This window comes from Lutjanus erythropterus, chromosome 15 (assembly GCF_056507025.1).
Source record: "Lutjanus erythropterus isolate fLutEry1 chromosome 15, fLutEry1.hap2, whole genome shotgun sequence".
Classification (NCBI taxonomy): Eukaryota; Metazoa; Chordata; class Actinopteri; order Lutjaniformes; family Lutjanidae; genus Lutjanus; species Lutjanus erythropterus.
Window position 1 is genome coordinate 18,695,548 of NC_139331.1, and position 24,906 is coordinate 18,720,453.

Genomic DNA, 24,906 nt, shown 5'->3' on the forward strand with positions numbered 1-24,906 from the left:
AGGCTAAAGTCATCAAGTCTGACTCGAGTCCAGGTCATGTGACTTGAGCCCACACCTGTAAGTAACAGGTAACCTGTAACAGTTATAGGTGCTGACAGGTAGAGTTTGTTACCTTTATTCCAAGTCCTTGTGTTAAAATAAGATAATCTGCTGCTGGCTGTTAGATGAGAGGTATCAATCCTCTCAGCCTCTAACTCTCAGCCAAAAAGCAAATGAGCATATTCTCCAAATTGTCAAAATATTATTTTCTGCTACACTAGTTTAAAAACCGGGGACAATACAGGATATTCCATGAAGATTTTTTTTTGTTAAAAGCGCTCAATACATCTCGAAAGCTTCAAGCGTTCAAGCAATCCACAGTAATACATGCTTTGCTTCTACCTTATCTTATCCAAGTGCAGAAAAATTGCAGGTTAAGTGTATCTAAGCTTCTTTATGAAGTATGCTTCATCTCTCAGATCCTTCCATGCTTCAGTGAGCTCTTTAATACACAGTGTGCTGATGAAAGACTCCCTCTGTTTGAGTGACGAGTCACACCACAAGAAAACATGAGAGGCCATGGATGAGATTTTGTTGTGACGACAGCAAATTCAAGGTTGAAAAGGTTACAAATCCAACTTCTCGATGGAATATTTATTATTTCCGGGACATCTGTGAAAAGCACCAACAATGTCCCATTTACCCAGGAGGCATTTGTGCCTCACTGTTCAGGTTATTGCAAACTGAGACAAAGGACAGGTGTTGTGTTGGTACAACAAGCTAATCATATCATGTTGGAATAGTCTGCGCAGTAGTAAACATTGATGTTAACTATGTCATTTCAGTGGTTGTTATAAGAGGTAATCTGCTCTGTTGTGGCAAACAAATTAGATATGTGTGTGTGTGTGTGTGTGTGTGTGTGTGTGTGTGTGTGTGTGAGAGAGAGAGAGCTTTAAAGATGTGATTATGTTCAAATTGTATTATAGAATATCTAGGCCACATGGAGGAGCATTTTAAACCCTGAGACAATAGTTGACTAGTTCATATGCTGACATTTGAAACGATAAAACCCCCACAACCCAAAGGAAAATTAGTGAGGAAAGGTTACCTCTAATGATATATCCCATTATAACCAGACCCACATACTCATGTCATTTGGCGCAGACAGAGATCTAGATGAGTTATAATTTAATGTTTATCCATGAAACTAAACCATGTTTTTGTCTCAAGCAGACAATGCCATCTCAAATGGTTACTTTCAGATCACAATTAGAGCATAAAAAGGGCAAAAACTTCAGTAAAGGACTTGAAACCAACTATTGCAACCCGACAATCATTATTTTTCATCATATTCAACAACAAAAAAAGATTTTTACTGAATTTATTCTACTGCTTGCTTACTCAAATATGCATTTTGTACAGTGAACAACTTGTATCAATATTAAGGCAACTGTTTCAAAGCACAAAACATTTAGATCAAAATCCAGGACATAAAACAAAAACAGACTGTCACTGAAAGCATCATACAGAGGTTGTATGGAGTAAAAATATATTTAAATATTTAATCTCTGCTTGCAGATAGAAACCACAAACGTCTCAACAAATAGCTAGAGAGTTAAAAACTGCAAGTATTCTGTTTCAAGTCACGATGATGGCCTACAGGTCTAAAATCTGCTGCGGTTTTAAGACAGAGAGGTTTCTGTATATAGCTGCCATGTATAGTTTAGTGGCAAAAACACTTTATATGTACCTACTGCACTCAAATTCTTCTCTCTAAATAATATACATTACCTAAATCTCTCTCTTTGATTATAGGGTGTGTAAAACAGGGTTTACATTGAGGCTCATACGTACAACACTGTGGACAAGCCCTAAATGCACAAAGGATCTCACCACTATCTAACATACGGTCACATCTGGCGTGTTGAACTCGAGCAAAGATAGTGTCAGACAGGCGGTTTCTGCCTCAAGCGCTATCACTAGCAGAGTGAGAAACGGCGAGAGTTAATGTTCATCTTGGTGACGCCGATGAGCCTGAGCGGGGCAGAGAGGCCGAGCCCCGGGGTGACCGGACATTCACACAGCAGGTCGGACAGCTCGTCCCGCTCCTCGAGGCCAAAGGTGGCGTCGTTGAGCATCCTGCGATGCAGGTGGCACGTCTGTTCTATCTTCAGCTTGTTGATGTCGCTCCGGAGCCGCATGAGCTGCCTCGCCAGCTGCTGATCCTGCAGGCGCATGTCTGTCTGATGGAGGGAGACAGAAAACAGCGGCGCTCAAACAACCTGCTGATTTTACTGATGAATCACTTAAAGTGGCAGTATGGAAGAATTCAGTCCTGGTTTGTCTTGCAACACCTGTAGTTGCTGATGGTAACAGCAAATGCAGAACTTTGGGTGCAGCAAAACAAACTATTCGTTTTAATAAAGAAGTCTGGCAATAATTGCTCTTTTTGTATCATTCTACGAGAAACCATGATCTGATTTTATACTCCACAGGGCATGGAGTCAGCTACCTGACTGAGAGGTTAGAGGTGTCCAGCCTGTAGCTCTTCATCTAACAGCTCCATGTGGCTGCTCCCTCTTGTTCCATTACACTCTGCAATGTTTTATGGCCAGAGCCAACTGTTGTCTTGTTTTGTAGATGCATTTTTGATGAACAGTAGTGCTAAGCAAGTGCTATGCTCGCTGACAAACACGCTGCATTCCCTGATAAATAAACATCTTTGAGATTGCCACTTTAATCAGCTTGAATTTTGATATTTTGATTTGACATTTTAGTCAAGTGAAAATACCAAAAATGACTCCATTCTTTTGGCTGCTGTTAAATAAAGATCTCTGGCAACTTGACAACAAGGTTTAACTTTCTTTCAACCATTTCTCTTTGCCTCCATTCTGCTGATGGAGTTGAACTGCTGTGAAATGGTGATAAGATATTGTTGTATATAATGATAACAAATAAACTATCTCCATGACAACTGAGCAACTCTATCCATGCAGGAAGGTCATGAGATTGGGTTGAAAACTTCATAAAGTTTACTAAAATACTAAGTTATTTAGAGGCGCTGCTGTTTCTGAGGGAAAAAATGACCTTTTAAATTCATCTGGCAACTTGAAAACAAATTTCTTGTGATGTTTGCCGTTTTATAGATAATTAAGTGACAAAAATAAAACCATAAGACCATCCCATATACTGTATGTAAGTTTACAGAATTAAAGAGTTTTTAAAACTTGCTGTAGATGTCTAATCTTAAGGGAATGGTTTGACATTTTGTGAAATATGATTATTTGCTTTCTTGCCGAAAGAAAGTACACAGAAAAATGTACAGTTAACTGAAGCAACACCTAGGCAGATTTTGTTACCTTCAGACTTGAGACTTGCTTTTCTCCCTGTTTCCAGTGTTTATGCTAAACTAAGCAAATTGTTTCTTGCTTCTTGCTCCGTATTTACTGTACAGACGCGACAGTGGTATCAATCTATCATCTATTACTCTACAAAAAACAAAACAAAACAAACAAACAAACAAAAAGCTTCTATCCCAAAATGTCAAACTAATCCTTTAAACACAATTTTTAGTTGTATGCTGAACTGTTTTATTTCTAAGTATGATTCCAATAACAATTTACACGCAGGTCAGATTCCCGGGAGGTCCGCGCATTCAGTCCTTATTGTGTAACAAAATCTAAAAAGAAAACTCACAGTGGGACATCCACAAACAAGTTTCTCATCATGAGTGCTCTCAGTTTTATCTCGTTCGTGTGCACCGTCCATGTGCAAAAGTCTGCCGGAGCCTCTGACGGTGCCTCTTTGCGTGCTCAGTCCAGGCTCATGAAGCGTGGGTGAATGTGCAGCAGAGTAATTGAGCAGAGTAAAAATGATTACACTTGCAGAAACTGCATGCAACGAACGTATGAGTCCTAATCAATCTCACTCGCTAATGTGACTGGGACTCCTCTGGCCAGTAATTGAACATTGTGTTCATTGTTATATTCTAATTAGCTAAGCAGCAGCAAAAATGTGAATTAAAGTGTGTACTCGAATCTCAAGTATTGAATTAAATTAGGGCCATCCACTGGCTGCAAAATACTAAACAAAATGAAATATTTCAGAGATACAAAACTTACAGCTCAATTTAAGATAAATTGAGCACATTATAAAAAATGTAAATCATTTGATGTTGGGTTGTATGAGGTACTTATCAACAGTATTACGTAACTACAGTAGATGCAGACCATGGTTAGGTGAAGTCAACGTACTGCTGTGGACAGGGTCGGCAACAAAAGATATTTTAGCACCTACCTTTGCTGTCAGACAGCTTTTCCAGATGGGAAACCACCATTATATATAAGCCAAATATTACTCTCTCCAAACCAACCAAACTCCATAGACAAAAACAGTACTTTTACCTTGCAGAAAAAATGGGAGTTGCTGGTTTACTGCTGCCTCCATCTGTTAGTTTGTTTGTGTTATTGTGTGACTTTGGTGAATCCAAACTATCATTTTGAATAATCAAAGTCACATACAAAATCAAACACATATTTTTAGATGGACCTTTTTTGCAGCACCAGTTCTCCTCTCTGCTCCTTCAGCTTAGGGGCAAACTGACCGCCATCTACTGTATGTATGTACACTGACTATCATTAAGTACATCGTACAACCCCACTTCAAATAATTCAACCTATCCCTCTAAGCAATGTCTCACCAGTTCTCTCCTCAGCCAGCTGAGAGCTTCATCAATGTTCCCAAATCCCTTCAGCACACCTGACGGCAACTTGCACTGAATCACGTCAGAGTCTACTACAGTTTCTTTTGGTGGGACTACTTTCTCTTCAGGCTCCTCTTGGATCAGACCTTTCCCATTTCCCGATTCTCTGAAGCTTTCCGCCTCAAGCCGGGCTTTCCACTCCAAGTAGGAAGGTCTCCTGGTCTCCAGTCTTAATTTTTCCGTCAAGGCCTTCAAGTTCATGAGATGGTCATCCGTAGGCAAATCCACGTCTTCTCCATATTCCGCTTCCTCCAGGACACAAGTGCTGTCTACCATTATCTGAGGAGCCGAGGGTGCGTCCATCATTAATCTGGCAAATACAAAAAGGTCCCTTAAAAATGTGTCAAAATAAAAACAGATATATGATCTTCATTGGTGCTCTCTTTAGTTGTTATACATCTTCCTGCATCCTCTGTCTCTGCTCTTTGTCAGGAAAGTTGATCTTCAAAGGATTTTCAGTGGACCCACTGATGTTTCAGATGCAGATCGTCTTTAAAACTGTAGAAAAGAAAAGACAAGTTATGAAACCTTTGCTGACTGTACCGCTGGCCACCATCTCCAAATGACAAGAGACAAAACTAATATGGCATCTGACAAAAAATAGATACACCACAGCTTGTGGCAGGACAGGCTCAGCTGTATAACAGGACAGATTATATATATAAGTTTAATCAAAAGTTTTCTCTCCTTCATTCTGTAAACTGATCTGGATCGAGCATTTGGCCTCTCACGTAACAAATAACAGAGGTTCAGCACACTGAAGGAACAAATCTCCCGGATTTTCATGTAACAGGAACAAACTGTTTCCATAGCAACGACACAGGGACTGTAAATGAATCAGCAATTTTGCACCTTCTGTCCTCGGGGCTTATTGCCTTAACCGACCCGAGGTGACAGACGACCGGCGGCGGAGCACGATGCCTGACTGTGTTGCTCTTTAACAACAACTCTTATATTTACAGCTGAATGTAACAACAAAACATGTTTAACAAGTGACTTTATATATAGGCATATTTAAGTATTCCTCATAAAAGGTAAAGGTCTATGTTATTCCTCCATATACATTTATACATAGTACAACGTACAGTGAGATTTAGTCTCTAGATTTAACCCATCTGTATCAGGAGCAGTGGCCGTCACTGAGCAGTGCCGACTCCAGTTCTTTTCTTTTTTTTGAGGATTATTTTTGGGCTTTCGCCTTTATTTTGACAGTGACAGTCGACAATATGACAGGGAAGAGGGTGGAGAGAGGAGGGATGACATGTAGCAAATGGGCTGCAGGCGGGAGTCAAACCAGCGGCCGCTGCAGAGGACTAACAGCCTCAGTACATGGGGCGCGTGCTCTACTAACTGAGCCACAGGGGCGCCCTGCCAGCTCCAGCTCTGAGCCTGAACCTTGGTCAGGGGTTCTTGATTGGAGAACTGACTGAGCATACATGTTTTTTGATGGTGGGGGAAACCAGCGCACGCAGCAGAAAGACACGCAAGCATGGTGAGAACATGAAAGGCCACAAGCTTCTTGCTGCGAGACAAAAGTGATACCCGCTGCCCCAGCGTGCCGCCCTTTGGACCCTTAATAGACAAGTACACCTTCCTTTTTTTTAAAAAAGAAAAGCACACAATTCAGCAATGTGCATTTTGTCCCTGCTTTGAACTGAACATGCTAACATGCTGGTGTTTAGCATCAGCATGGTAGCCATGGTCAGCATCTTAATATATTAGCATGCTTCTAACTTCTGCTGAATCACACTAAAAACAAATACATAAATGTCTGTACCAAATTTCACACTAGTCATTCCGTAGTTATCAAGATATTTAAAGTTACTACAATGAACTTTCATATTGTGTTGATTTTAGAGGCTCCTGTGGACAAAAACTGCAGTTTTCCTCCTGTAATAACCACAAAACGTAACATCAAAACCAAAATGATCTCAATCTGCTTCATTTTAAATGACTAACACACTATTCACTGTAAATTTGACTGGGAAAATGTAAACACAAACTTGTTTCATCTGATGACAACTAAATAGAGATAGCCGATCTTCTTGCTGATTGACAGAGGGTCACAGAGGTATCAGTGTTTCATAAACAGCTTACAAACTCTTTGTAGTAACCTTAACTTAAAGAAAAAACTTTTCAAGTGGATGTGCGGGTCCTGTTGATGGTAAATGTCATCTATTGAAGCAATTAATTCCTCAGTGTGTGCTAAATTGACAAAAAAAAGGGTCTCCTGCTCTCCTGCCTACATATACCATGCAAACCTCTGATGCCCATGCTGTTGTTTATCACCACCCTAGCTTATAGCATTTACTTACAGCATTAAGTGACCAAAATACTCATCTAGCACACCCCAGTTACCCAGAGGTGGAAGCTAGAAGTCTAAGCCTGAAATATCCTGTAGTTCTTAAAGGCCCACAGGAGAGAATAACTCAGGAAATAGTCATAAACTAAATCTTTAATGCAGCCTCTTAAATGATATTGCAAACACACACTCGTAACAGTGGCAGCACAGGCAGACTTGCTGCCCAGTTTACTCTTGCAGAGTTCTTCAAGCACTCAATAAGTGGTTAGTGCTCAGTTATTCCATAATGGGCACAGCAGACCAGCAGTGAAGTCATTGTAACTAATGATAGGCTTGGCTGTTTTGCAAGGTAAAATAGACCTCTCGCTGTGCAGAGGGGCTGACTGATGAATGCCTGGGAATGGATCCTCTCTTTAGTCTATTCTTAACGGGAATCAGTGAGTCTCCGGAGACCACAGTGTTACAGAAGACCAATGAAAATCTATACACATGCATTTTTAAAGAGTTTGTAAAGGCCTTGTATGTGCAGCACAGAAGTGATTTAAATTGTGAACAGGAACTGCGGAGCCAAGAGGTTTAGAAAGATGAGGAAAGTGTGTTTGTACAGCAAAATTATATAATGAACACAGTTAGAAAGAATAAAGGGGTTTAAAACTGGAACAGCAAAAACCCGACCTAGCCTCTTGTTGGCTAGGTCAGCTTGTTCACTAAAAGGGATGGTCTGGATTATTTGAAGTGGTAAGAGGTGTTTATTGATAGTCAGCCTGTAGTAGCTACAGTAGATGGTGGTTGACACACCCCTAGTTTGAAGAAGCAGAAAGCGGCACCAGCATGGAAGCTTTGCAATGTACTGCTGTGGACAGGGTCAACAAGGCAAGGTATTTTAGCCATTAAAAAAAGGTTCACCTAAAAAATATCAATATCAGTTTAAGTGTACGTTAAATTTGGAATATTTCCAAAGCTTTACTTTGCTGGCAGAGAACCTTTTCTGATGGGAAACTAACATTTTATAAGACAAATATCACTCTCTCCAAACCAACCAAACTCCATGGGTGAAATGTGTAATTTTATCTAGCAGAACATTGGAGTTGCTGGTCTACCACTGTGTCAGTCTATAGTTAGTGTTATTTTGTGACTTCAGTGTTTTAAAAGGAAAGATTCACCAAAGTCACACAATAACACTAACAAACTGACAGATTGAGGCAGTGGTAGCACAGCAACTCCCATTTTCAAAGGTAAAATGACTGATTTCGCCTATGGAATTTGGTTGGTTTGGAGAAAGAGTGATATTTGGCTTGTATAATGGACGTTTCCTGCCAGAAAAGGCTGTCTGATGGCAAAGTAAAGCACTGAACATATTCTTAATACAGTGTACATTTAAACTGACACTGATTTTTAAAAAGCTAAAATAACTTTTCCTGCTGATCCTGTCCACAGCAGAAGATTGCTTAGCCTCTGTGCTGGTGCCCTCTTGACCTGCATCGACTGTAGGTGGATAAATACTTCATACGACCCCACATCAAATAATCCAGACTACCCCTTTAAGAGGCACTTATGGTGACCTCGGGCCACTTGAATAGAACAGCAGGAAGTATTTCTCTTAAGACAGCCAAGATTTACATCCAGAATATCAAATGCAGACATATCTTTGGGGGAATAAAGAGCGTTTATCCCCATTACTTAAATGTCCCAACTGGCATCCGAATCACCAAACATCTGCCATACATTCCTCTGGTTTCAAGACAGCAGATTTTGACTGCTCAGCAACATCCAGTTGCAGCGTTTCCACACTAACAGAATTCATTTTGTGGTGTTGGACTGTAAGATGCCAAAACCTGGTCCAGCTTATAAAGTCTGGCTCTCCTGTCTGGAACATGCAGGCATGTCTACATAACAAACATGACTGCACACTGCACAGCAACCAATCAGGCTTTAGTGTGTATCTCTCCAATCTATAACATAACACGTCTCTGAGTCATTTGTTCCCATTCAGAGGTGTTAAATTTCACAGCTGAGGTTTGATTATGTACTAATGCACAGTGCAGTGCATGAGAAAATGAGTGTTATTCATAGAAATCATCAGCAGGATCACAAAGAGATGAGCGGCACAAAAGCTACTCATAAAAGTAAACAACCAATTACTGTGGCATATTGGATTTTTGTTCCTTTGTTATGGCAACAAAAAACTTAATAAAATAATCTGTGGTTCAAAATTCCCCACATTAACAGCATAAACCAATAACAAACAGAGAGAAAAGCCCCATCAGTATCAACAAGTGTTCTTTCCTGGCTGTTTATGTTCATAAAGGTGGATGAATTCAAACATACTACAAGGATTCATTAACTGGTTATGAAACTCTGATGCCTCTTTATGACCCACATAAGCAAACAAGACCATCAGCAAAATTATTAGCCATTTCTATATATTTACTCTTAATGCCTGCCTTGAAATCAGATGAAACATTTTTCAGCATGCAGAAGCAGAAGATTGTCATTTAAATCATTTTATTTTTTACATGATATTTTGTGGTTATAGTAGTGGAAACACTATAGCTTTTGTCCACAGCATTATTTCAATAAGACAACCTGAAAAAATGACAATGCCACAGTGTAGAAGTACACTGTTACATGTAGTAGTATGTATTCAAACATTTAGATAAATAAAAGCACAAAAGCAGTAGCATCAGAAGGTATTTGAAATACCAAACGTAAAACTACTCATTAGACAGAATGGCCCATTACAGAATAATCTATATGTTATTGAATTATAATTATTGATGCATTCATGTTTATATGACTTTAATGTTGCAGCTGATGATCATATTTTGTATTACTGATATGAATCAGCAAAGTAACTAGTTACTAAAGTTATCAAATAAATACTATGATAAAAAAGCCCATGATGTATTTATCATACTATTGAAATGATAATATCCTTAATAAATCAGTTGTGTCCAGCACAATGTATTGTTTATATAAAATGTATTTTTCCTTTTTTGTTTAAAGTGCTTCTGCTTTCCTTCTTTAAATAAATGAAATAATCGCTAGCCATAACCTGAGCATGTGCAAAAACTGGCATGACAATGGCAATGAATGCTTGAGTTATGTATGGACAACTGCAAAACAAAAACAACGCAGCAGTCAGTAGGAGTTTTACAAAATAACATTTAAAAAATGTAATATAACCTTGTAATATCACGGTGGATATCATTACAGTCCGGTGTGATACCCGAGATATTTTTTATTGCTATATTTGATAAATTTTTAGATCCCCACAAATAGCAGTTAAGTAAAAAACACAACACTCCTCTCTGAATTGAAGTGGACGATAAGTATAAAGTTAAGAAAACTGAAATACTCAAGTAGAGTAGGCTAGTTACTTAAAGAATAAAAAACACTTTTCTCTCCTTGATCACTTTTTAATGGGTGAAAAAACATCATCACAAAACATTAAGTTACTATAGCTCCTGTCTAGGTACTAACACAACTTAATGCCTTATTTTATCTTCTTCACTTTTCCATAAAGTTTCGAGTTTACTAATTTCATAGGCTACTTTTCTCATCCAATTAATGTATCCAAGTTAGTTTTCAACATAAAGGCAACACAATTTCTCATTAGTTTCTTAAGGAAATAGCCTAACATGCAGCTAATCTATTAACAAAAATGATACATTAGGGCTTGAACGTAACTTTACGTCACGTGCTGAAAACCGAAGTGATGCCGCGTCCATTCATGTTAATCTCCTGTCGTTTCTGTTCACGCTGCAAGGTGAGACACCGCCGGCATCATGTGCAAAAACTGTAATTCAAACCAGCTCGTTTACCTTGTGAAGATTCATCCGCTGCAGTCCAAGTTGTAGTGCAGCAGCCACATCACTGAAGACCATCATCAGCCCTCCGTCTCTGGTTTTGTTCCCCAGCAGCTCCGCGGTCCACTTGTTTTTGAGCAGAGGTCTACCGGAGGAGGGGCGGGACGGCTGCGTCAGGTTCTGGTTGCTTGGAGACGACCCAGGAATCCCTATCAGACTTCCCGCCGCATGAATATTAATGGGGGTGCACCACACACTGATAACAAAACAACAGCGTCACTCTTATTATCATTTATTTTCATCCGAGAAACACACGACAGGAACTTTTATTCAACTATACAATTGGACAATAAGTACAAAATGTGTCAGAATAAATACAAAGAGCTCTTCAAAAATGGCAACATCTAAAAAAACATACAAATACCAATTTTGCAGCTTTCAGATACAGAAAAAGAAAACGAAAAAAAAGTTTAGTTTCCTTGGTGCAGATTAATAACAGCTTTGTGCCACATTAAGAGTTGTGATTTTTCAACATGGAATGTAAGTCTATAAGAACTCAACATAAATAAATATAGATAAAAACAGAGCATATTGTCTATTCACTTTAACATCCTACAGCTCCTACAGTTTGCTGTAGTGCAGTTTGTCTGTTATGAGTCACATCAGTACAGGGGACAAAGACTAGAGGTCTTTTCAGGGCCAATTTGATATTATTATTATTATTTGTCATCAGGGAAATTGACAACCAATATTTGGAACCACTATGCGTTCATTTGCAGTAAAAATAAAAATGTTAGAGTCAAAATTATAAATAACATAAACCCCCAACACAAAATTCTGTAGAAATGTCTTTACACATATTTTATGTTTTATTACTATCAGATTGGCTGCTCCTGACATGTAACCCTGACGCGTTGTGGGCGGGACACTGAGTGAGACCACAGAGCGGTGACTAAAGACAGACAGAGGCAGCTGCATCAGAGCCAGCATAGTGAATTTTTAAAATCAATTTATCTTCTTGGCAACAAAGAAACAAAACAAAAAACAGTCGCTTATAATCGTAAAAGTGCTGATTATTGGATCAGATGATTGTCCAGGTCAATACGCAGTTAACCCCCAACAAGGACCCCGAAACATACCAGGAAATGTTGATATTTACCAATTCAGGGCCACAAGTGTCTAGTAACGCTCCTGTATTGGCCCTTAAACACTCAATGTCAGCAACAATTTCTGTTAAAATGTAACATATGCTTACATATACACTTTTCAGTGAGCTTATATGAATCATTTAGCATCATATGAATATAGTGCATTAACACTTTTCTTACAATCTCCCTGTAATGGGCCATTTATTCAGTATCAATGTAATATCGGATATTATAACACATTTTAAAATAAATCTTTTAAAATAGCCCGTTTTAGATAATTGTCAGACATTCAGCAAGTCATCTGAACATACTGTGATTGTCATATTGCTTAGTGGTACATTCTTACAGCTCGGACTCTAAAATAACTCAAAATTACTGTGGAATACCCTGTGCAATACAACACGTCCTAATACAAATACACAAAGAAATGTGAAGTGGGATCCCAAACCAACCAACAATAACAGCAGCCCCAAACTACAGAGCATTTGATGGCAGCCATACTGCTATGAAATAGTAGGGTTAACACAGGTGTTAATAATTATACTAATTAAAGTCCTGTTGAATTTAATGTAGCAGTGAACATAACCTAAATTAGCATCATCTGTAACACCTGTGTTTACAATACTATTTCATGTCAAAACTACTATTTCATGTCATGGCTGCTGTGAAAATGTCTATTAGAGCTAAAAAGTCTGTTGCAGCACTAAAATGTGAAATGCAGAGAAATGTGACTTTGAGTTAAAAGTGACTGTACTTCTTGCGCTTTGGTTTGTTTTTGTTTACTGGACTAATATTTTAGAGGTTTTACTCAGAAAAGCTATCAGTCAAATTTCAAATTTAACACGTACCACCAGTAAGGCCTCCATCTACACAACATTTACAAGTTTAACTAGAATTTCAACAGTTCAAGGGTCAAAAATCCTATATTAGCAGTTTCAGCAACCTTGTGACAACTACCTTTGTAATCCACGTGTCTACACACATGCACCTGAATGCCTGGAGGTCACATTAAATTAATTTTCTACATGATGAACCAAAAACTTTAACACGTTACACAACTTATCATTTATCATTTTTTCCCTTTTTTGTTTGCTTCTGTTGATAATGTTGGAAATCAAATTTATAGATCATTTTCATCCCTCAATAAGTACTTCAAATATTAATTTCATAAGGTGAGTTCTTCTATGTCATCATCAAACGAAGTGATGGCTCGGACGGCAGGTCTGCTGTCTGCGACATGGAGGGTGTTTACTGAGGATGTTGGAGGAGTTGAAGACCCTGAGTTGAAGCTGAGCAGTCCTTCTCTTCGTGGACGTACTCCGTTGGTAGTTGGAGGACTGCTGAGGACCTCCATTTTGTTGAAGGTGCTCATGGCGTCACCAGCAGGTGCTGCCAGGGTGCCAAACAGCTGCTGCATGAGGTCAGACTTCCTGTCCTTCCCCACTCCTCTCTCCGTCTCCTTTTCTCTCTCCGTCTCCACCCCTCTGAGACTAAACACACCTATTGCTTCTAAGGCGGCATCCCTGTCTTCTAAGGGCGGAGGCGGAGGGAAGCCAGAAGAACTTCTTGAAGCCGAGTTTCCGAAAGAAGGCGCGTAGCTTCCGAATGCCAAGTCGTCATCGGAGATTTGGGAGCGTAGTGTTCTCCTCCCCATTCCTGTTGTGAGAGCTCCACCCTCTATGCCTGATCTTCTCCTTCCACCTTCCCTGCTGCCAGCGCCAGCACGCACGGCGGCCAACTCATCTGTTTCTGTGAGGTTAAAAATGGAAGAGTTGAGGTTCCTCTGTTCAGGAGGACGAGGAGAAGAATGGTTACTGGTGCCTTTACTGGACTCAGAAGGATTTGACTCAGCAAACATGGTGTCCTGGCCTCCATGGTTTTGACGGTCTATTTCCCGCATCTTAGCCAGCAGCTGTTCTTTTTTGCGACGTGCTTCCTCTGCTGCTGGCTGATTGGCCAGAGCATCCTGGTTCCACTTCTTCACCTCTTCTTGGACATGGCCATGCTTCCTGTTGTTCTCTCCCTCCTGGTTTAACTGGGAACTTGTCCTCTTTCTGTCTTCTTCTTTCTCCAAGCCTATGGGCATAAAATAAAACCATTACTATTGCTTCTTTGAGCCTTTTTCAAATTTTCCTCAACACAGTAATGGATGCATATTAAGGGTGTAAAAGTAAGGGTGAAAGTGTCACCACAATACAATATTATATAGATTCTTTGGACAACAATACAATATTTTCTGATATCACAAAGTCTGCCACAATACAATATCGATCTGATTAAATACAGGCACCTGTAACTGATATGAGGCAATATCATACACCCAGTGGAGTCTTTTCTGCCTTTTTTCTGCTTTGCCATTACAGAAAAAAAACATAAATAACTGTAAATAAGTGTAACCCTAGCAGTTTACTGACTTGACACATAAAACATGGCTTAACAACAAGAACATTTAACAAAAGTATAAAACTCAGTTAAATACCCAGGTTCAGACCAAATTGTTTTTGCTAGTCACCAATATTAGCCTAAGGCAATTCACACTGCATAAATTAGCCTAGTGGTGAGCAGACTTTTCCTTCCATTCCATCTCCCAACAGAAAGCCACACTTGAATTTCAGCCTGTACACACATTGTTTCAGCCAAACATTATTGAAACAGAGCAGCTAATATTAAGAGCACATCAAAGGCAGCAGCTTAGAACAGTGGATGCCTGGTCAGGTTCATCATGTTTCCTGAGTATTTTATCTCAAAACGATACTGGGCTTCATGCAAGAACATATTTGTATTTTTATTTTAACTTAATATTACTTTTATTCATGCAGTGCCCTCATACAAATGTGCCATGTCAGATTCAGCAAACCTTCCTAACTTCAGAAAAATCTGTGGTGCATTTAAGTGCATGTGCATGAGACTTGTGAATTAGCATAATTAATGCCCCAGTAAAACCATTTAAGGCTACACTTTGTGTCCCATATGTCAGATAGTATTCATTCATGAAAACAGCATTAAAGCGTAAAAGAAGAACTTTATGACTTTGGACTGACTTGGACTTTTACAGCGTCAGCAGTGGAATTAATGAAGATGCTGTGTTAGGTTGTACTGTCATTGAACTAAAGAATAAATGGCCTGATATGAAAAAGGTACGAAAAAAACTCGCCACAGCAAGGCGACTGGTGACTGTAATGCGAGGGAGAGATCAAGGAGAAGTCTCCATCAAGGAGATGGACGACAGAAAACATGACATAACATGTGATGCTGCTGTCAGGATTTGCAACTGAGGATGTTCAGGGCTGACAGTAGGTAATCGCCAATCTAAATTAACAATGACAGGCTTTATGTGTAGATTTAGAATATAAATTATAATTTGAAATGCAGTCAAACAGGTTAATGTCAACATAATTCTGAAGCCTAATTTACTTTCCAAACTCATTTATTTTATATAGTATTTATATATTTATTCTATATTTTATACAGTCATTAGTCAGTTTGGATAACAGCACACTAACTGCACGACTTCAATCGCAGGTTGGACCACTCAATATGAGAAAATTGGTGAACGTGACAAGTTCTCCCAAATCATTCGCACAAACCAAACCACAAATCAATACATTGATTAGGACTGATGGATAGTTACACCCCTAATGCATATGTATACTCTCTGCTTTTCTTACCATCTCTTAGTTTCTTTGCCTTCTCCTCGAGCACATTCAGCTCTTGGTTGAGCTGCTGTTTTTCCTCTTCCTCAAACTCCTTCGTTTTGTCTCTTTCTTTTTCTCCGTCTCTTCTCTTCTGCTGTTCCCACTTCTGATATCTGTCCTCTGTCTCTGCCTGATTATCCCCTCGGTCAAGCTCCTGTTGACATGAATTGATTGAGAAAAAGAGGCATAAGTAACAGTGACAGAGGAGGAAGTATAAATGTTGGGGTTAAGTGAAGCTGAGTGACTTTTTTCTACCTTGAGTGACAGGTATTCGTCGGGTGACTGTTCACTGTACTCATTAGCATCAGTGATGGCAGGTGGAGGTGTGGGGAAATCCAGACTAGATGTCCTGTCTTTAGTCTGCACTGCCTTGTCACTGTTCCTGCTGGACACTGTGGGAAACACACGCAAATTATATATTAGAGTTACTTTTGCTAATGCTGGTAATACACTGACTATCTTTAAGTACCTCATACCACCCTACTCCAAATACTCTGAACTATCATTTTAATAGAAATAATTTACAAATGCACAACAATCATGAACATCATTGTTGTTGCAAATTTCCCCCAGACAAATAAAGCATTATCTTACTGATGGTCAGGCCATACCTTTACGCTTTGTGCCACTGTCAGTATCTTTTCTTAGTGAGGGTTTCATCATGCGGTTGGCATAAATGTTCTTGGCATCTAATTCTCTCTCCTTCTCCTGACAAGAAATGAAATCAACAAAGTGAACATTTTACACTGAGCAATCTGCTGTTTGTTTCAGTTGGTATATTTTGGTGTGTACAGACCTTGAGTTTATTGGTCAGTCGTTCCAGCTCTTCCTGCAGAGTCCTGATCTCGTCCTGGGCACTGATGGTCTTCTTCCTCTCTGCAGCCAGCTGTCTCTGGTAACTGCTGTTGCTAAGCTCCAAGCCGCGCTCCAGCTCCTTCAAAACCCACGCAGATAAACAAATACACTTTCCAACTGCCACATGAACTCAAGTCTGATGATGAAATGTGTTTAACAGATGGAAGAAGTCTATACATACAAATCTGTCACAGATGAGTGTGTGCATTGCTTATTACCTGCAACTGATTGTTTATCTAGCCTTGAAAATCAGATGCCAATCATTTGTTAGCAAGAAGTCAAATCTTTAAGCTACATCTCAAGAAGACACTGATGAAGATTATGTGTAGAAAGTCTATTGTAGAGCAAATTCTATCAAATCTGATACTGCCTAAGCTCCTCTATTCTCATGTATACAGTCCTATCATTCTACCCTCTTGAGTTTCTACCAGCTTCAAAACTTCTTGAGCTTTATAGTAAATAAATGAAATAAAAAATGAATTTACTTTAATCTTTCGTTCCGCCTCTTGGACCCGTGCTTTCTCTTCCTCTAGTCTGCGGCTTAGCTCATCTCTGGCTACTAACTCTCGTTGGTCGACCAGCTTCTTCAACCGTGCAACAGTCGCCCGACTCCTTTGCAGTTGCTCCTCGCTGTCCTTCAACCGCCGCTCAGCTGCCCGTTCCCGCTCTTGGGTACGCCTGAGCCGCTCACGGAGCACATGGGTCTCATTGGTGTGGCGCGAAATTAGCTGGGAAATCTCGCTTTCTGTGTCATCGTAGCGCTGCAGGGCTTTCTCTTGACGCACCTGAAGCTGCAGCGCATAAACAAGAAGAAATGCAATCTTAGGTTGCTGCAGATGAAGATGTTAAGTAAGCAAAAACAAAACACTAAAACTAGAGGGTCTGGTCTACCTGTCTGAGAATTCGATTCTCTTTCTGCAGCTCATCGGTGCGCTGTTGCAGCTCAGCAAGTGTGTTACGCAATTCATTGATCTTAAGCAGGCGGGCTGAAAGCATCCTCTTGGTGACCAGGTCCAGGTCTTTAGGTGGCGTGGACTCCTTGCTTTGTGAACGGACTCCCCTGCGATGCTGCTGGGCCAGGGGCTGGCCACCTGGGCGCTGTGGGCGAGACACACCCCGACGCCCCACACCACCTGCAGTGATGCAGAAATAACTTAAAGGTAATGGCAGTTGACACTTTTACTGGGTGTCTTATTCAAAAAGTTCAATCTAAGATTATTTAACGCCACTGGTGAATTAAATTTTAGGCTAATTTTGCAATAAAACTGATCATCAAATGTGAAAATATATATTGTCAGTTCAAAATTATAAGTGAGGCAAAATGAAAATAACAAGTTTAGGAACATTTGTCCAAAAAGAAATTTGCATTAAATTGCAACTCTTGCACTTTAATACTCTGTAAGGTCTTTTATTAGTAAATATGACATTTACTGTTCTACAGGCCTTTACTAAAAAAATATGGACAAGTACGATAGATGTGATAAAGGTTGAGGCTAAAGCCTAATCAAAATCATACTTTACTCATAATTAGCATGTTAAGAACTTTTATAATATTAAAGTGGAACTTCAGTAGGAAAACCGTGTTAAACAATGTATTTGTGAATTGAAATTCAAGGTAAAAAAAAAAATGCTCATAAAATGTTAATCCTTGTCTAAAAAGGATGGTTTTTGTCCCCCTGCTGAAACGACCCTGTTAAAATCTGCCTCACACTGCCATCACCTGGACAGTCCAGCAAATTTAATAGTTAGGAGGATCATGATTCATTCATTCACACATCCACATTTGATCATTCCGTTGCTTTTCATACCTGTCTTGTAGAGGGGGCTGCTAGAAATCCTCTTTGCCCGCACCCCTCTTGGAAGAGTAGGGGATGGAGTCCTGGACTGAGAGTATGGTGAGAGGGAGCCCTCTGAAGGAGACTCATTCTCATAGTCCTCTGAGTAAAACGACCGACTACTTCTCTGTTCCTCTCCATCTGATATCTGGTCCCTATCTGGATCTGAACGCCAGATTCGTGTTTTTGATCTACTGTCAGCACAGATGTCTTTTTCTTCTTCATCCTGGAACTTGTCCTGAAAGTTCTTTTTGTGTTTTTGTAAGGACGATTCTCGGGATTCTTTCTTTGTACTTCGGAGTGACTGGCGACTTTGATTGACATCCCGGTTGTCTTCATACGGGTCAGATATGTTTTCAGATTCCATGATGTGACTTACAGAAGAAATGCTGTGTTGAAATTAAACACAAAAGTGGGGAAAAACATATCAGACTATGAAGTATATTTTGAAGTAAGAAATATGATTCACATTTATAATTTAACAATAACAAACACTTACTTATACAGAATGTAATTAACCTGATTTAACAGACTTACATTAAAAGTCCCCTGATAAACTGAGCTCAACATTTGTACTGTGCAATTCGGGAGAAAATTCTCTAAATTCATCTAAAACAGTAATATGAAGCTCGGCCAACAGGTTTTCCGTATTGTGTGTCTTGGTCACTAAGCAACAATAAATACACATGATGTGGAATTTTCCATGAGGCTGAATGATGTATGATATCACTATTCAACACCACTGCTGCTACATACAAAATGCTAGCCTGCCCCTGTCTGCCCTGTAGGCTTATTAAATAGCCAGGTTAATATTTCTGATGGCAATAGGATACACATGTACACACACATTATAAGAATACAGAAAAAGAGGAGAAAAAAAGGAATATAGTGTTATTTTGAATCAGCTGATTGTAAATTAAGTCTTACAGGTTGGTTCATGCTTTCATGCATTACTTTTTATCAGTTTTTTCACTGCCAATATTCGCTACAATTCAACTTTACTATTTTAGTTTACATTTCTACGTAATTTATCAAACTTTTGTAATTCTATGAGGCACTGTTTTTTGCATTTACTCCTGATACACTTTATATTTATTACTCTATTCTATTCTTATTTTACTGTAATTGTTGAACAATCTCTGGCACAATTTTGTCAGGATTAATAAAGTTCTATCATATCTTATCTTATTAAAAATATGTTTTACCATATACTACATATATTGTATTGTTGTAATTATTTTTTTTATTCCATGAAATGTACAATTCGTCTGATATTATTTTTAGACTGTATCAGTATCTGTCATAATTTTAAGTCTCCTGTGTTGCAAGACTAATAGGTAGTAGACATATTTAGTTTTTCTATATTAGACAAATCCTACATTGCTCATTTACCCCCCTAATCTGTATTTGAAACAAAATGAAAAAGATTTGTTGTTGTTGTTCATAAGAGATCAATCAACCTTGAGTAATTTGAAGATCAAACATAGAGCTCAAGACTAATACTGAGGAGCCTGTAGGCTCTTTCATACGTGTGTTAATTATATGTAAAGGTCGTGCAGTCATCTGGCCCTTTCATCAGCCCGAACAATAATAGAATCACTTGAAGGGTAAGTATCTATGGCAACGGCAGTACACACAGCAGCATAATTGTTATACCAAATCCAGTCGAAAGAAAAACATGCCTGGATTATTATTATTGAATTTACTGATATATCGATATTGTGATGTAGTAATGTAACATATCACCTTAGTATCATGATGTAGTATAAGTATTGTCTTTTCCTAGGTTTAAAGACTATGTTATGGTAAAATGATTTCATTTTCTGAACTTACCAGACTGTTCTAGCTGTTCTATTATTTGCTTTCACCCACTTAGTCATTATGTCCACATTACAGGTGATTATTTATCAAAAATCTAATTGTGTTAATATTTTATGAAAGCACCAACACTCATCCTTAGAATATTGTGACAATAACTACATCAAAGTATTTGGTCAAAAATATTGTGATATTTGATACTGTCCATATGGCCCAGCCCTCCTCTGTTGAGTAGTTTAATCTACAGCAATTCACTATATTATATAAGACCATAATATGTTTGCACTATTTGAAAATATGCTATTTTAAAGAAAATATGTGCATCAAGATATGGGCCTATATCATATATTGCCATGTAGCCTTTCTATGTCTAAAGGAAAGTATGTCTGGATGGACAGTGGCATCAAGTATCTTTAACACTCACCACACAGGTTACATTATATCCCCATCATCTGTGTTGTCCTCGTCCGGCTGTCTCCGCAGGCTCCTGATAACACTGTTGGCTGAGAAAACCTCTGCACACAAGCTCCCTAGTGAAAGCAAATATACAAACAGATGTGTGTTATCAAGGGCTTAGGCTACTAGAGTGGTATAACATGCTAGGTTTCCCCAGCTCTGTCTCAGTGACACGAACAGATTGGATTAAAATGGACCGTCTGTTATTGACAGGTGCTTTGTTGTCTGGCTGCCTGTCAGGTATAAGCAACCAAATGTAGCAAGTACATGAAGCAAATCACACGTAAATGTCAGTGGGCCCTTTAATCGTATATAACATTATCAAGTAGAGCTGAATACGAGAGAAAACAAGCATTTCCAAACAGCTTTTCAGCGTACTGACATTATCAAACATTAGCCTAAGGGTCTGTAGACAGCTAACGGAGACTGGGGACTGCTAGGTAATTATGCTAGCACACAAACAAAACACGAACATCAACAGGTGGGATGTGTTTTAACGTTACCTTTCGGTTGTTGCACCAAACCTGTCCCTTTTCCTTAAATATTACTGGCTCTGCCTGGTTTAAGTTTAACTTTAACGCAATTAGCAAAGAGTGTTTTATTTAGACTCGGTCGGTCAATGTTAGCTACATAGCTTCAACTACTAGCAAGCTAACGTGAACTTTAGCCAACTCAGCTACCGTTAACCGTGGATGTAAGAAGGCATAACGTTAGTCGTCCACCCTTTTCGGAAAGAAATAGCCATGGCTATCGTTTTTAAATACTCCGCTCTTTAATTATCGACACAACAAGACGGAGTAACGTTAATCCCGACCGTCATGGGCGTGCAGATGGTGGTTTTTTTTCAGTCCACGCCTCGAGTTTTGCTCCAGTCAGTCCGCTGACGCCGTACCATGGCAACGGTACTACCTGCAATACCACTCTTCCACCAGAGTGGCGCTATAGGACGTGCTGTGAGGCCTACCTTCTTTTTCGTTCATTTTAATGGCGGGCTACAAAACCAACGTAAATGTGCATGCCGCCACCTACTGTACCTGAGTGCGTAACGTCATGACTTCACACTGGATTACAGAAACAAACAAATACTAAAACTAAAATACTTTAAACTCACTGAACTCCACCTGACTTGCATGTACAAAGCCCCAAAACAAACATGTCTGCAGATACCAACTCGATCCTGCAGACTGAACCATGTGGCATTTCAAACCTACTTTAGTTATTGATCTCGAGCTGTTTTTCCTTGACTTAATTAAACTGAATTTTAATTTCTGTTTGTGTGCTCATTATGTATGTACTGAGGTGACCAAAATCAGGGTGAGTAGGCATGACACAACAGGTAGAAAAAATAATATACACATATGACACACTATTTCAAATACTCTTTTGTGGCACTTTGAGTGCCACAAGCCAAGTGCCATTTAGTTCCATTATATTACATCTACAGCTGATATCTCTAAAACTCTGCAATTCACACCAAAACTATTTAGATGGATGAATAGCACTAAAGGCTAGAGGAAAAATATGTGTTTTTTGTTTTGGGGTGAACAGTCCCATTTAAAGTATAGCTCAGATTTTTTGAAGTACGGTTGTATGAGGTACCTATCCATAGTCAGTTTATTACCTACTACAGCCTCTGGTTTGGAGAGGCAGCAGGAGTACCGGTGTAGGAAGCTAAGCAATGTAGTGCTGGGGACGGGGTCAGAAACATAAAATGTTTAGCCACCTAAGTAAAAAACAAAAACAAACCAACCACGGAGACTCTGCAAGGCACCTCCAAGGCCTCCATCCCCGAGGTCAGCAGCCCCTCTGGAGGTTGGCAGCTCCCACCTTAGATTGGCAGCCACTACCTCAATCAGCAGCCCCCCTCACCCCCCAAGATCAGCAGCCATGTATGCCCACCTTGGTCATGGGGGGCAACAGGGTCGATAAAAGCCCCACCAAGGAGGTGCCCCCACCGAGGTCATCACCCCTGCCGAAGATCAGCAGCTCCCACCAAGGAGACACCCTCACTGTGGTCATCAAACTCCACAGCCACACTTTTTAATGCTGTCCAAATCTTTTAATGACTTTTGATTAGAAAGTAGTCTAATAGTCTAGGTGGCACAAACGGATTTTGAAGTCCATCGGATTATTTCTGTAGGAGGAGAAAACTGACCACAAAATTCATAACGGCTGACTTCCTGTTGGGTTTAGCCTACGAGTTCGAGATACTTTTTTGTGTGTCTGGTCATGATACATGTGTGCTGTTTGTCATTCATGTTGGTGAAACATGCCACCAGGGCTGCACTTGAAACATTTTTTAGCTTAAATAGAACATTTTCCCAAAAATCAAATGAAATGCTTTAGCTAATATTCGTTGATACCAATACAGACATATAGTGGAAGTTTAACTTAATCACCCAGCTTTTGGAGAAATTAACTATTTGTTCAAACAATTTCAATATTTATGAGATTTACACACTTCTTTTGTTCTTATATTGTTATGGCCTCCCATGATTCTGTATATAAACACACTGAGACCAGGAGAGAGAGAGTAAGAGAGACTGATTACTTTTTTTAAAATTTATTATTATTTTTTTTTATTTTTAGGAACGTCTCCATCTGGAGATCCGGACAGAAAGAGTGAGAGAAGCTCACTCACAGTTTGAGAAGATCAAACCCACAGAAAGTTTCAAAGTGAGAGCGTCGCTGTAACCATAGAAACTCCTGCTCATCTCCAGAGGGGAACCTTTGATTTACTCTCGATAGATCAGTGTTAAGGTTTGACATTTTTCGCGGGTCTGGGGTTCCCTTCTAGACATCACCGTGAAAATCCGGTCCGACAAAATAAAACCCGCAATATAACTCAGCATGTCATTAACGTGCCGGTGATGTGAAAACTTGTATTGCCTTACTTTTATGAGGGTCTGTGGCGACCTGAAACGGCTTCAGCTCTTGGTCCTCAGGCCTCAAGGTTGCTCGTAAGAGAAAAAACGAGTCACACACACACATACTGTCACAAATGCTGCTAAATGGAGCAGGCACTAACAAACACTGATTTAACTTTAATCCAGTGACACCAACCTGATAACGTTGACCTCTGCTGAGCTAACATAAACTTTAAAAATAATGAGTTATTGCCTTGAAGAAAGTGAGGAATTTAGTCGCTCTTGCAATAAAATGACACGGAGAAAAGCAGGTGGCCAACAACTCAAAACCGTGTTTTCCCATCATAGGATCATTTGTGACACTTACCTGGACTGGAGGAAAATCAGTTCCTCTTCTGCCTTCTTGATAACAAAATAAGAAACCGTATACATATACCATTTCTTCATTTTACAGTACAAATGCTACAGAAATTACAGATATTTGTTACAGTGCATGATATCAAAAGGTACTGGACATGGGCTTCGTGTTTAAATGCCACAAAGCATCGTTATTTTACTATTTAACATGTAGGGTGTCACTCGTGTTAACGTTTTTGGGTTGTCTGCACTTTGCCCATACAATGTCGGTATAGTGATATACAAACAAACTGGGTTGAATTCTGAGAACTACATTTCCCTACCGGAAACTGAATGTGGCGGTTACTGCGTCAAGTTGCCAAACATATCCAGAGTTTATCTTAAGTAAAAAGTTTACTTTTCTTTCAAAATAAATAGGCAAAGTTTGATACTGAAATTATGTGTTTGGTATCTATCTATCTATCTATCTATCTATCTATCTATCTATCTATCTATCTATCTATCTATCTATCTATCTATCTATCTATCTATCTTTTATAGGCTAAAGAAACTCATAGGAATCAGATCATTAGTAAAACTGTCCCTTAATTTGATTAGGGGGTAATTATGACGTTTTTACATTTTCCTTCAGAACTCACATGTTACTTAAAATGTGCTATCCATCTTTTGATATAGAGCATTTATTAATAATAAAGTTAATATATTTTAACTGATAAGGGCAAAACTATAACAATCTATTACATTTAATGTAAGAAGTCAGAGTGTAACGATTGCCCCCTTGTTGGGGGCTGTTGTAAAAGTTGTTGAGGGAAATTATAACACAGAAAAAAATCTGTCAACTTAACCCACTGTGTCTGAAATGAAAGTACACCTAAAAGTAATCACGTTACTGCTCTTGTATCTAATAATTTTACTTTTTTGTATATGGTTCAAATTCTGTTAGATATCAGGCATCATTCAAAGCAAAAGTCTATATCTATTTTTTCAGAGGACAAGGAAGCTATTCTTGTTCTAACTCGATTT

The 24,906-nt window shown here is 39.2% G+C and overlaps 2 protein-coding genes across 2 annotated transcripts; both read right to left on the bottom strand.

The window, feature by feature from the left end:
• Window positions 1-1,343: 1,343 nt before the first annotated feature.
• Window positions 1,344-5,235, bottom strand: fam167ab (family with sequence similarity 167 member Ab). The gene is made up of 2 exons (XM_084737789.1): window positions 4,679-5,235; window positions 1,344-2,222 (listed from the first exon to the last, which is right to left on the bottom strand). Exons 1-2 carry the CDS (start codon window positions 5,045-5,047, stop codon window positions 1,959-1,961), a joined length of 633 nt encoding a protein of 210 aa, XP_084593915.1. The 5' UTR covers window positions 5,048-5,235; the 3' UTR covers window positions 1,344-1,958.
• Window positions 5,236-12,836: 7,601 nt separating this feature from the next.
• On the bottom strand, window positions 12,837-18,769 carry lca5 (lebercilin LCA5). Its single transcript, XM_084737790.1, has 8 exons — window positions 18,359-18,769; window positions 17,442-17,683; window positions 17,036-17,341; window positions 16,492-16,629; window positions 16,307-16,403; window positions 15,951-16,087; window positions 15,660-15,849; window positions 12,837-14,076 (listed from the first exon to the last, which is right to left on the bottom strand). The coding sequence occupies exons 1-8, from the start codon at window positions 18,750-18,752 to the stop codon at window positions 13,166-13,168; spliced, it is 2,415 nt and encodes an 804-aa protein (XP_084593916.1). The 5' UTR covers window positions 18,753-18,769; the 3' UTR covers window positions 12,837-13,165.
• Window positions 18,770-24,906: the final 6,137 nt, after the last annotated feature.